General features: G+C 41.2%; 1 protein-coding gene across 1 annotated transcript in view; it reads left to right on the plus strand.

Annotated features, from left to right (window-relative positions):
- MYORG (myogenesis regulating glycosidase) overlaps nt 1-12,040 on the plus strand; it is a 50,747-nt gene extending 38,707 nt beyond the window's left edge. Inside the window, exon 2 of the mRNA XM_078674706.1 lies at nt 161-12,040. Within this exon, the coding sequence (XP_078530832.1) occupies nt 337-2,376 (2,040 nt within the window). The 5' untranslated portion in view covers nt 161-336 and the 3' untranslated portion in view covers nt 2,377-12,040. The remainder of the gene's footprint in view (nt 1-160) is intronic.
- The last annotated feature ends 1,619 nt before the right edge of the window (nt 12,041-13,659 follow it).

Genomic DNA, 13,659 nt, shown 5'->3' on the forward strand with positions numbered 1-13,659 from the left:
TGCTCTTGAGGAAAGGGTCCATGCTGATGGACTTGTTAACAATATGTCTGAAAATGCAATAAACCTCTTTAAAGTAGCATATAAAGCACTGACTTCTCTGCATGTTTTTATTTCAATAAGTAATCTGGTTTGAATTGCTGTTCTTTTTTTTGTTTTTCAGAGATGTGGGCCTCTGGAGAGTGAACTCTACCTGGTCTTGAACGATGGCACCCTCTCTTCCAGTTAAGAAATAAATAAAAAAAGGACATCGTATTATAAGTCGAACAATCCGTGGTTACTGGGGCTTCCACGAGCCAACGATTCAACCTCTTAAACTGTGCCAGAAAAGTCTTCAGAATGTATACCTTTCTACCAGAGAACTTCACCCCGGTCAAGACGAAGCCGTCCAAGGAATTGAAACCCATGATCTGTGCTATCCTGTTGGGACTTGTTCTGGTGATATCATCGATTGTTGCATGGTGCTTCTACTCGGCGTCCCTGAGGCGGGCCAGTCGCTTAAAAACTGAATTGCTGGACCTGAAGGAAGATGGTTTTATTATCAAGAACCGGAACGAGGAAGTGGTCTTTCGGTTGGCTTTCCAATCAGGAACCCTAAATCTGGACTCCTGTTCAAAAGAGGGGGATATTTTAAAATGCACCAAATCGGACAAAGGAAATGTGAATTTCTTCATTCAGATTGTAAAGCCAAAAGACACCGTCATGTGCTACAGAGTGCGTTGGGAGGAGTTCAGGGCGGACACCGAGGTTCAACATACCATGTTCTGGGATGATGCCCATTGGTATGGAGGAGCTGAAATGAGTGTACAACACTGGCCTATAAAACTCTCTGGATACCAAGAGCCAAAACCGTTTGTGACAAGTGACGTGTATACGTTCAGAGACAGCTTTGGGGGCATCCTGGAGCGGTACTGGCTATCGTCAAAAGCCGCAGCGATTAAGATCAATGATTCATGCCCGTTTCACCTTGGTTGGAACAGCAGCGAAAAGTCTTTGTTCTTTGAGGCTAGGTACCAAGATTCCTCATACAAACCTGCCGTAGGACAGCTTCCATTCCCAGAGCTGAGCTATCGAGTTTGTGTTGGCTCAGATGTGACATCCATCCATAAATACATGGTGAGGCGGTACTTTAATAAGCCCACAAAGATACCCTCTGAGAATGCTTTCCGGTACCCAATCTGGTCAACCTGGGCCTTGTATAAAACGGACATTAACCAAGATAAACTGTTACGTTTCACAGAGAAAATTAAAAAATACAAATTTAATTGCAGCCACATAGAAATAGATGACATGTATTCAAAAATGTACGGAGATTTTGACTTTGATACAGTCAAGTTTCCCAACGCTTCGGAAATGTTCAAAAAACTCAAAGAGGACGGTTTCAAAGTGACACTATGGATCCACCCGTTCATAAATTACAACTCTCCAAATTTCGGGGTGGGAATAGAAAAGCAGCTGTTTGTCATGGAGCCTAGTGGCAAACTTCCTGCTATGGTCCAGTGGTGGAATGGTATTGGGGCAATCTTGGATTTTACTAACCCAAATGCGAGAGACTGGTTTCAGAACAACTTAAAAAGGCTCAAATCTAAGTACTTCATATCATCTTTTAAATTTGATGCGGGTGAGACGAGTTATCTTCCAAAACAGTTCAGCACTTTCAGGCCCTTGTCTGATCCTAGTATATTCAGTCGGAGGTATACTGAAATGGCTATACCATTTTATGATCGTGCTGAGCTGAGAGTTGGTTACCAGTCGCAAAATATATCTTGCTTTTTCCGTATTATTGATCGCAACTCTGTGTGGGGTTATGAGCTTGGGCTAAAATCCTTGATTCCTACTGTTCTAACAATTAGCATGCTGGGCTATCCATTTATCTTGCCAGACATGATAGGCGGCAACTTTTACCCTAATTCTTCTACTGCTGGAACTGACGAATTACCAGACCGAGAACTCTATATTCGTTGGCTAGAGTTGTCTGCATTCATGCCCTCGATGCAGTTCTCGGTTCCACCTTGGCTTTATGATAAGGAAGTAATCGAAATAGCCCAGAAGTTTACAGAGCTCCATGAGTCCTTGGTGGCACCTCTTCTATTAGAACTCGCAGGTGAAGTCACAGACACTGGCGATCCAATCATACGGCCAATTTGGTGGATCTCCCCAAACGACATAAGAGCCCATAAAATTGACTCTCAGTTCCTTATTGGAGACACCCTCATGGTGGCCCCGGTCTTGGAACCGGGCAAGCAGGAACGAGATGTATATCTTCCAGCAGGCAAGTGGCGCAGTTACAAAGGAGAATTATTTGTGAAGACTCCTCGCTTTCTGACGGACTATCCTGTTGATTTAGATGAGGTTGCATATTTTATTTGGGTGTCATAGTTAATCGGAGTACCACAATTCTTGGTTCTGAGACACCACTTGGGAGTTAAAACATTACTCCACACAAGAGCTTGTTCCTTTGGCTAGCTAATTGGAAAGGTACCTTCTTTTTCATTATTTGAACTTTGCTGGCTCTTTTATGGGGTGTACAATTCAGAATTTATGATTAGGTGTTGTACAGGAACCGGTATTTCAGATATTTTTGCTATATTGCAAATAGCAGGGATGCTTTAAATAGTTAAAACTAGGATTCATCAAAAAAATATAAGCTGTAGCTTTGAACAGTACTGCGGACATGGACAGTCTCGGGATCTGGTATGACAATTGCTAGCCTTTTTCCGGCCCTGTCATCTAACCTTGTGCAGCCTGTTAAAGTCCTTGTATAAAATACGTGTTGAGATCTGGGAGCAAAAATCTGCATTTATGGGTAGATATGTGTTGGGCCTGGAAGCTTTCTTAATCTTGGGCCTGTTATACAGTACAAAAAGCCCAGGTTTGCCTTCACCCTAAGATTGGTGCTGGAGCTTAGCTGGATAAAGTTAAGCCTGGTTTAAGTATGTCCGGTGTATTCAATTGATATTTGTACTCCGGAACTTACATTTCGGTACATGCTAAAATGCTGTTTTGGCTGCCTGTGTCCATATTGCTTTCTGCTTCACCTGCATTACCGTAGGCACTGCAAACTAAAAACTTGCCACAACACAAATTCACAAATGTGGATTTGTATATTTTGCCTCAACACCGATGTCTCGCACATTGGCAATCATGGAGGCCCTCCCTGGTTTCTTTGGTACCTTCAGAAGCCTCCACGAAAAGGAACTGCTGTTTTGGCACGAAAAACTAGGGCCTGGTTAGCTGTCGTACACTTTGAATCGTATCCTGGCTTTCCCAAGTGCCTGGCTGCTGCTAAGGCTGCCAGTCTACTTAGCAGTTTAGTGTCGAATAGTGTGTTTTCATTCAGAAATCAAATTAATTTCTAGGCAGCCATAATGAATATTCCAGGTTTGGCTGCTCCATCAGGAAGGCTTCCTGCTGTAGCACCTATGCCCGTTTGAATACAACAGTATTAATGTCAGGTCGGGAAGTGTAACCCAAGCTGATGTATGGCTCTCGGATGCTGACAATCACATAAGGATCCCTCTGTTTTTAACCGTCCATCCTAGACTGGTTTTGGGGTTGAGTACTAGAGCTCGGTCAATGAACCAACATCGTCCTTGATTAAAGGGGGAAACAATCCACCTGATCACTTGCATTCAGTTGTCAGAATTGTGTTTTGATCATTGGGAGTGGCCACATCTCTGCTGACTTTGCATCTGGAATTCTGTGGGCAATGCTTGCAGAAATGCAAAGAAAGTTCAGCAAAATTATACAACCTTTAAATAGCAAGGGTGTAGGTAACTGTATGATCAGGCTGTACATAAACATCTCTCTAAATATGAGCCTTGTGTGTGTCATCATCTGTGATGGCTCCCGATGTGCTTTATTAGGTACTTTATCGGTATCTCCCAATGCATATACCTTGTTAGCAAGGCAGTGTTCTCTTGCTGTCTTTCCAGAGGTCAACAAAATTTAATTTTTCTTGTTGTTCTTTCGGAATGTCTAGCAATGCATCTCTTACTGCGGCTTTTATTGAGAACGCATGGTGGACCACTGCACTATTCAACCTCTGCCCATTGAAATTGGAACCATCTAGATAGGACACAGTTGTTTGAGGACCTTGACATAGGGACTATCCTGTCTGTCTATGCGCTACAAAATTATCCATCTGTCTGGGGTTCAAGCCGTCCTACATGGCAGAAAGTCTGTCTTCATATGGTTTACAAAAAATAAAATCTCTAAAGTCATACCTATATACAGATACAGATTATTTTTCAGATTTCTGGCGTCTTTAAAACAAAACCTCTTAATTCCTCCTCTAGTTTCCTAGAGCTTTGGTAGAGATGACAGTTTCGCCAAGTCAAAGCCTAGGGTAACTATGGCACTAAAAATGCTCCACTAAGCGTCTCTTGGCAAGTTTGGTGTTGACATGACATCTAGAAACACCAGCCATGAAAAGTCAGAATCTGTTTAGAATATCTGATTTTCCTTTTTAAGGAATCTCCTTTGGGAGACATTGCCTCCTTCCCTCTGCCTTGCTTATTTGTCCTGATATTGTTACTTCAAGTTTTGGGACACACGCCAGCATGTGTTAAACCCTACAATTGAGGCAAACCAGAGAATGCATTAGAGCTATCTATGCTTGCAATCCCTAATTCAATATCTTTCACAAGGGGCGGCTTCTTTTACTAATTCTATGTCAACCCTTTGAGGCAGTGCCTCGTTTGGCCCATCTAGTTTGTTAGACCAAGAATCCCCCAAAATGCTGCTGCAGTAGAATTGTAAAGTGTGTGTTGTAGAGTCTCGCCTTTGGATGGGACTGGAGTCCACTTTGGAGAGTGCACCCTATCTGTCATCAGGTCCTTTCCAAAAAGGGACATGGTCCTGGATCCCGCTTGCTGATGGGATGCTGGATTGAAGAAGAAAGCTGTGGATTCTTTTCTGCTCTGAAAAAGAATTGGGAAGTTCTGTGTCCCTGCTTAGCTTAGTGGTTTGCAAATATTTTTATGTAAATAGTGGCCATATCGTGGGTATATGCTGAAATTGAAGCATGTCGTTGAGAGACAGCGACTTGTCTATCACTGTTGACTTGCATTACGCAGAGACACTCAGTTATTGACCGGCTTGCCTGCATTTCAGAAGACTCGTGCAGAGTTCACATTGGAATATTTTTACCAAATGCACATTCAGTTTAGAATAATCTTTGCTGCTAATTGTATTGTTTTCCCAGAAAGAACAACGACTCTGCCTTCTGCTTTTAATTTATCATTAACGATAGTTTCCCAGCCCTCTAGTTGCAAAATAGTTTTAACTAACATTATTTTTATACCTTAGTCAGTACTAGGTTTTTAACAGAGTTACATAAGTCTATGTTAATTAAACCTTTTGCCTAATTTCATTTGGTGGCTTACTTCTCAAGTGGAGGAAGCAATGGTGCATGGTTTTTGGGTGCTCCTAGAAAAATAGCATTGTGCTAACTGGGCGCTCCCCATTCATTGAACAAGGCAGTATTTCCAGGCTAAGATTGCTGTTTTGCTTTGTAGCGTCGGTGGTCCCGATTAGAGCCTTTAACTCTTCTCTCTAGTATTTCGAGTTTTTCTTTCTTTTTATCCTTGTGAACTCTGTTGAGTAAAGCTGAAGGAGAGACCAAGAACCATTCTATTAGAGGAGGTGGAAAACACAGCGACCTAACAGAAATGTAACTTTATTTTTGAAGTTCTTAACTTTAAATGTTGTTTCACAGTTTAAAGTAAATGTAAATAAGATGATAATTTTATGGGAATAAGAATAAATAATCATTACAGTCCGAGAAGTGGGTTTGAGCCTCTGACCCACACAATTACGTTAGGTGTGCTTCATAATTCTTGATGGAAGTAAACAGAAGCAAAGATGGCTGCCTTCTTCGTCTGCTGGTAGGGGCTGATTACAGCCTCCAATTTACTGGTTGAACACAAAAATTATGCAGCAGTGATAAGGTGGTTAATTTAAATGACTGAAGAATATCTGAGGTTGTGGTTAATCTCCATAGTCTTAGGTATGGAAGTTAAGATATGATGGACTATACTAGACTCAGGAGGAGCGGCAGCACTGATTCTTTTAGATCTCAGTGCTGCCTTTGATACTGTTTCTCATAAGGTGCTGTTGTCCAGACTAGAGGAAGTAGGGGTATCTGATCAGGCCCTTAGCTGGTTCAAGGCCTTCCTGTCAGACAGATCCTTCAGGGTCTCCACTCCACTGTATCTCTCCTAGGAATGTCCCATTGAACAGGGAGTACCCCAGGGGTCTGCTCTCAGCCCCACCTTGTTCAATATTTATGTCCTCCCATTGGCAGAGGTAGCCAGGAAGCACGGGCTTTCACTTGTGTCCTATGCCGACGATACCCAGCTGGTGGTAGCACTAAAAGACGAGAGCGGCCTGAGTGCGCAGAATTTTAAACAGTCTCTCGCAGATATCACCAGCTGAATGTCATCAAACTACCTCCAACTTAACGCCGGTAAGACGGAGGTCTTGCTGTTAGGTAAAGACACAACGGCCTGGGGGAACAATTGGTGGCCTGAGATTCTGAACCAACCACCTGTGCCACAAAATGTGGTAAAAAACTTAGGAGCATGGGTAGATTCTGCTCTGAATTTTGTCCATCACACTAAAAAAGTGGCGGACACTTGTTTTGGCATCTTACGAAACCTACGACCCATTTTAAAATATTTTGACCACCATACTCGCCAATTGGTGGTACAATCAGCTATTCTCTCGCGGCTGGACTACGCTAGCTCCTTGCTGCTAGGAACTAACGTAGCCGAGAAAGCTAGATTGCAGCGAGTTCAAAATGCCGCCGCAAGAGCCCTGATGGACCTTCCCCGCCACAAATCTGTCACTACTACCCTCAGGAGTCTACACTGGCTCCCTGTAGAAAAAAGGGATTCATTTTAAAACACTATGCCTTGCTTTTAAAATCCTGAAACTTGCCTCCCCCCCATGATGTGCCCGCTGCTCTCATCCTACGTTCCTCGACGCTCTCTACGGTCGGAGGGACAGAATCTGGCCACAATACCCTGCATTTAAATTGAGTCGGATGGGCGGTCGCTCATTCAGATACCTTGCAGCAAAGCTTTGGAATGAACTCCCAGCTCAGATTCGTGGGATTAAGGATCTTCCATCCTTCAGAAAAGCTATTAAAACTCACCTCTTCTGTTAGTTATGTTATGCCACCTGTAGTCTGCACCTTCAGCAGCCTCCTTTGGACGCAGACAGCTAGCGCCGGGACGCCCCTTGGCTGGGGCAGCCGTGCGCTATATAAACACTTATAACATAACATAACATGTTACACTTTGTTCCTATTCAGGACCACGGGTGTGGTTTCACTTGATGTGTCTCAGGAGCAGTGCAGTTGTCATCCTTCCATTTGATGCCCTCTTGGGGGAGGGATTCAAAATCTGGCAGGTCAACACCCCTTCTTGCGAGCCGTCCATAGCCTAGGAAATGTATATTTTGATTGCGCAAAAGTCTGAGAGCAGGGAAAGGAAATGGAAGTAAAGAGGTACACCAGTGCAAGTGCCTCTTATGTTGTTCTTAGTCTATCAATCCGTCCTTTCAACCAAGCCCTGGCTCTTGCCAGGCACTTTCCTTGCCAAGATGTAATTTTTTATTTTTCTGCCCTGTGCTGCAATGTTTCAGCATTAATCGTGCAAATTAAGGGAATCGTTTTTGTTAGAGGCAATACTTGGTTTGCGCTCTGCAGGATATGTTTGCATGGTTTCTTTTTATTTCGTCTCTATCGAGAAGGTTTTTAGGGTCTAGGTGGGATTCTTTTTAAATTTGTATTATTGTAGTATAGTTAACTTTGCACTCAGTTGGCCAAGGCCTGGGATCCTTAGTTACTGACACATGCTCGGTGTTGTGGAAACAACTCACCCTCTTGCATAATTCATGCTCGGTTGGCAAGAGGGGAGGAGGGTCTGCGCCCACCTGCACTGTCTCACTGCAGATGGCCATGACCTTTCTAAAGGAAGGGCAGGTTTGAGCCCGCGGCTGCAAGGTTGCCTGCCTTTAAAGTTACAGATGTGGTCATATAAATCTAGTTAATATAGTAAAGGGAAAGAAAGCCACAAGAGATGGAAAGAAGAGCAAGAAACATGCCTTTCACCGGACATTCTTCTTCTCCCAACAAATTTACTTCTGAATACAAGAAGTACATGTGTATCTCGTCTTTTTGTTTTATGTGCTAAAGTAGTCTTCGATTTGAGTTTTTGGTATGTTTTACTTCTAAATAATAATGGTAATTAACTCAAAACGAGTTTCCTCCTCACCTGTTCATTACTGCACCTTCACCACCAACAGTATGATTTAAAATGATCTCTCGTGAGTAATTGGCAATACTCAAACATCCAAGATGACGGTGGCAGTGCATGTATGGATGAAAACAAAAACATGATTTTTGATCCCACTGCTTAATTTGGAAATATTTTCAAGCAAATTCAAGACACCTGATCTTCTTACCGACGGGTGAAGAACTGACTGCCAGTAACATAGGCGTAGCAGTAAACCAGCTCGACATGTTCTCTTTATTTAAGCAAGAAGTGGCATAGCAAGTTTCATAGCAGTTTTGGAAATATGTGTCGTTTGCCAATGTTTGTCAAGGTTGCAACCTTTTTATACTGCATTAACCTGGTTGACTATCTCTGGTGATTTTACTGGCACTACACTCTTGTTGAAAAACAGTCTGTTTTACAGCAGGAAATTTGCAATAAGCAAATAATCCTAGTATGAAAAAAGCACAAAAAACTATTAGTAGCCAATAATAATTATTAATGTATTTTTATTTCTAAAAGTATCAGAATCCCATTCTACTTAATTGCAAAAAAGGTTCATTTTTAGGATTAGGGGCGCCCACCTCGAAAGAGACATAATGACAATGTCAGTAGCTCAGTCGTGATGTAATTCACCTTGAAATCCATATCCCACAGTCAACTGTGCATCTCACTATAATGGCACATCTGGGTCTCATTGCTTCTAGCTGCTTGCAGTCAGACTACATGATTAAGAAGAAATGAGCTAGGGTTGAAGAGGAGCAACATAGCTTTCAAGATGGCAGATCCTCAGTGTTAAAAACTAAAAGAAAAAAAAGGGAAAGTTTGACCATTCCTTTTTAGGTCTAATCTTTCTGTTGTAAACTCCAAGTAGCGGATTAGTATTCAAGAATACGGGGTTCAGCCTTTCATTCTTGATTTTAAATAAAGTTACACTGTGCCAATTGTATTTTATAAAAAGTAAAATGACACGACCTATTGTCAAATGCTTTTAAACCTTTCCAAAGTTTAGCACAGTTTTCTTGAAACATAATAGTATGACTCTTCCATAAACATTTATTTAAGTGCAGAAAACTATCAATTCTTTGCAAGAAGTAATCAGAAACTAAAGAGAAATGATGTATGGACTCCGGACTAATTAAAAGTATTGTGGCAAATTCTTATTTAGCCTGGGGGTGAATTGGGTTGTTTTAAAAGACATTATCAAAACATTTGTCATTTTATCCTAATGGTTCATTATACCCTTTGATAATAATTGTTTCAAATTAATAATCAAACACAATGTTCCACTAATGTGCGCAACTGTATATTTTACTCAATACATTCAATACACAAAGCTCACAATTCCGCACACAACGGACTTCCAAAAGCAAAAAATAAAGGGAAGGTTTTATCTGTCCTAAAGAATATATAAAATATATCTGTCAAAAAACAACATCCGATCTTAATCTGTGTAGTCATTCACCAAATGGTAAATCACATGCAGGGCATGTTCAGCAGTCATTACCCTCCAGAAATGTTTGAATTCAGACGAATTCCTCATTTCATGTCTAATTTTAATTGGTAAGTTATCATACTGCCTTTGATTTAATAGTCCTTTTGTCTATATTGTTTATAGTGCCACTGTCTGTTATTCCAAAAATGATATCAAATCATATCCCTCATTATGCTTTTATCAGGTTCTTTAAGCAGACTTTAATTTTAATTACATTTTTGCTGTTGAATTTTGCGAAGAAATAATTCCAAGTGTAATTTTTCTTCAGCGACTGTTTTGATTTTTAGGTTATTTTTGTGTATTATTCTTTTACACTGTATAGATAATTAATTAAAATACAAGCAGCATTGTTTTAGAAAATTCATGAGTTTGCACGAGGATAGATGAGGAAGTTAAAGCATCTGTATAGCACACAAAACAAACCACATTACCTCTAGATGTCACTAGAATATCCCAGAATTGGCCAAGAGTGAAAGTGGGTGCGCAGTTTGCATAGTATTAGGGGCATTCAAAATACATAAGCTTTTTTTCCAGTGTTGACACTGGAAGCTGTGAACAGTTTGACACCAAGTTAAAATTTTCTACTTTTGTAGTCGCATTATTAATTTATGCCTCGCATCAAGGTAGAGTTTTGTGACACTCTCTGTTGTATACCCATTGTTGACTAGAGTAATCGGAAAAACCTATACGATTTATACATGCCCTGTTTGGAGTCCTAGTGACTTACTACATGCATTAGTAGTCTATGCCAAGCAAAATTTTAATTTGGCACAGCCAGATTTGCTTTTATTTTCTACGGGTTAAGGAGACGACCCAACTCCTCCGTCAACAAACTTACTGGAGAAAAGAAGAAAACCCAGTACACAAAATAAAAAATAAAATATTTCTGAGGATTTGCCTCTGCTTGTGTGCTGCTAATGGGTTTTTAAAGGCCGATTAATCTTAAAATGTGGAAGCCGTGCATCAGTTTGTATTATGCTGGGGCAAAATATTATGGTTACCTGCAGGTATCAAATTCTACCTCTGTTTTTTGGAAGTCTGCACAATGAATATGATCATTTGTAACTATAAAAGGTCATATCGGAATCATAAGATATAATTTTAACTTTTTTGATACTTGCCAAGCTGATTATAGTGCCATATTAAGACTCACCGCATCCAACTGATTTGTCGTTTTGTTTAGTTCAGTGGATGTTTAAGGTGTGCTTGCAGTCAAATAATTGTGTTTTTTATGTATGTTTGTACCTTGAATTGTCACACAGTTTTAGGAGACTGTGTTTAAAATGGCACCTATTGACCTTTAGCCTCATTTATGTCTAAGAATATTGTGGTATGACCTCTAGATTTCCTTTAGAGGCCTCTTCTGGAAACCTTTTGTTGACACACTGGTAACACCTTGCTTTTCTGTATTTTTATTATTGTTAAATGTACATTATTACCTTTTATCTAATCTTGCTGGTGCCTATTATTTCTCATTTATGTCATGCAGTTTGAAATGCTTGCACTATAAAAGGAACTAGGCTCAGCTACCGATACAATGACCTATCTTCCAAACACAGTTAACTTTGTACAGTTCCTGCAGTCGTCCAGGTTGTTTCTGGTCATGTATTTCATTTTGTCCTCCATCACTACTCAAAAAAATGTGAAAGGGCCCGCGGGGTTGGGAGAACATGCAACATGGCATGATTCATGAGTAAGTACTTACAGTATAAGTACCTATATCACTCTACTGCCTTTTGGCTAGGTTCGCCCTATAGAAAGACCATATGTTTCCCACCTCAGTAGCATAAATAGCATGACCTTCATTCTATCCTCAAACTATCCTGTGGAAAATATTTCTACATGTCAATTCCATATCTCTCTTTTAAAATGTACCAGAACAAGATCATTTGTTGTCCATTAAATCTTTTTTCGGGAGGTGGGAAATGGAAATCTTTAGCTCCGGTTCAGATGTTTATACACACATTAAACAATCACTGGCTTCTGCATGTCATTGTAGCAATAGCTGTGCTGGGCTCTGAAGGTGCTTGGACTAATAACATGGAATCGTTTTAAACCTCAGTTTAATGTTAAACAGAATGGCCTTGTTAGTGTTGAGGACTGTAATGCTTTTCTCTTTTATGTCACTTTGCAGAATTGAAATATCTACTTTATTTGTTCATGCCAGACTGTATTATCACTCAAAAAAATGCTTGTTTATTCTCTTCTCAGCACAGGACCTATTTAATTGGTTACATTTGTGTTAAATAAATGCCTTCTTTTTATTAATTTTTGTTTGATATCTTTTGTTACTATACACATTGTTTTAGAGATTGCTTATCAACTTCTTTTTCAGAGATTACCTTTCTATACTAAACGATAAAAGAGCAGAGCATACTGAGAGGCAGTTGGAAGTTTATCAGCCTCTTTAATACAGCACAGTAGTTAATCCGGGGAAACATCACTTACAACGCAATTTTTACCACGCAATGCTTTTACATCGCAGCTTTTACAACGCAAACCATTACAACGCATTGCGCTGGGGGGCGCTCTAGGATAGGGAATATATTTAATTTACTATCCAACACCTTCCCTACTATCCACGGGGACTGGAGTTGGAATAGTAAATTAAATAATTCACTATCCAGCGCCCCAAAGCACTATGCGTTGTAATGGTATGCGTTGTAAAACTCGCGTTGTAAAAGCATGCGATGTAAAAGCATGCGTTGTAATGTCGTACATCCGTTAATCTGTGGTGTACCCTCATCAGTGACGGAATGAAACTTGAGGGGGCGGGGGCCCTGGAAAGTTCACGAAAGGGAACCCCACGCTCCGCATGCAGTCAGGATATTTAAGGCTCGGGGCCCCAATGCTCCTGCACAGTGCCCAAGGGGGAGCTCGGGGTACCCCTGCAACGCAGGGCTGCAGGGTTTATTGTTAAGCCACTGGTGCGCAGCACAATGTGTTGTTTTTTTGGTCAGTCGTTGTTTTTGGAACTTGTGCCACTCGCTTTCCCTTCAGCCATTACATTGTTGTAGTGGCATTCACATTGTGGAATGCAAACAAGGTGGAAAGGCACAATGCCAACAGATAGAGCATCAGCTAGAGCTCTCATCATCCTGGCGGCCTGCCCTGCGAATGAAAAATGTCCTAGTTAACATGAAGGAAAGTTTCAATTCTATTAAGGACGCGGAGGCGAGGATTATACATTACTTTCTTCACTCTTTATTAACAGTGCGTTCATAGATAAAGTAAAAACACACAGCACATAACTACAACTCCCATGCACCAAAGGGAGTAACCATGGCCACCAATAGTCCAATCAAGGAACAGTCCGATAGTCTATATATATTCCAGATCTCGCCATGTCCTTCCTCTTCTTCACTTCTTCACTGGAGGAAGTTAAGCAGGCTCTGCATCATTCTGTCTTTAAATCCGAACCTAAGAGGATATGGAAAGGACGTTAATAATTTCCCACATCGCCAGAACGCCGCCAGCCGCCATATCACTATCGCCTCCAGCGGATGTCCTTTCCCTGCGTACTCCATTCTGCAGGAAAATGCCCACCACCACTACACCACTCTTTAGGTATGCTAGGAAAGAGCTTTTAGATCTGAATACATCTTGTGCCCCGGTGCCGGAGGCACTACTAGCAGCCATACGGGCGGCCCCTTGCTCCCTCAGTGTAGATTTGACTGTGGATAGGCGGACCATCAGGGCTGATTCCAATGTTAATCCAACTACTACAACCCCGAGAAAAATGACAGCGGTCTATTTTAATGCCAGATCTATTCCCAGTCTCCTTGATGCTGAAAACCCAGACCTATGTTTTATATCAGAGACTTGGCTGCATGACCACGCCACCCCAGACCTCCATGTAGCCTTCCCTCAACAATATATAATAGT

This window comes from Lissotriton helveticus, chromosome 2_1, assembly GCF_964261635.1.
Source record: "Lissotriton helveticus chromosome 2_1, aLisHel1.1, whole genome shotgun sequence".
NCBI lineage: Eukaryota > Metazoa > Chordata > Amphibia > Caudata > Salamandridae > Lissotriton > Lissotriton helveticus.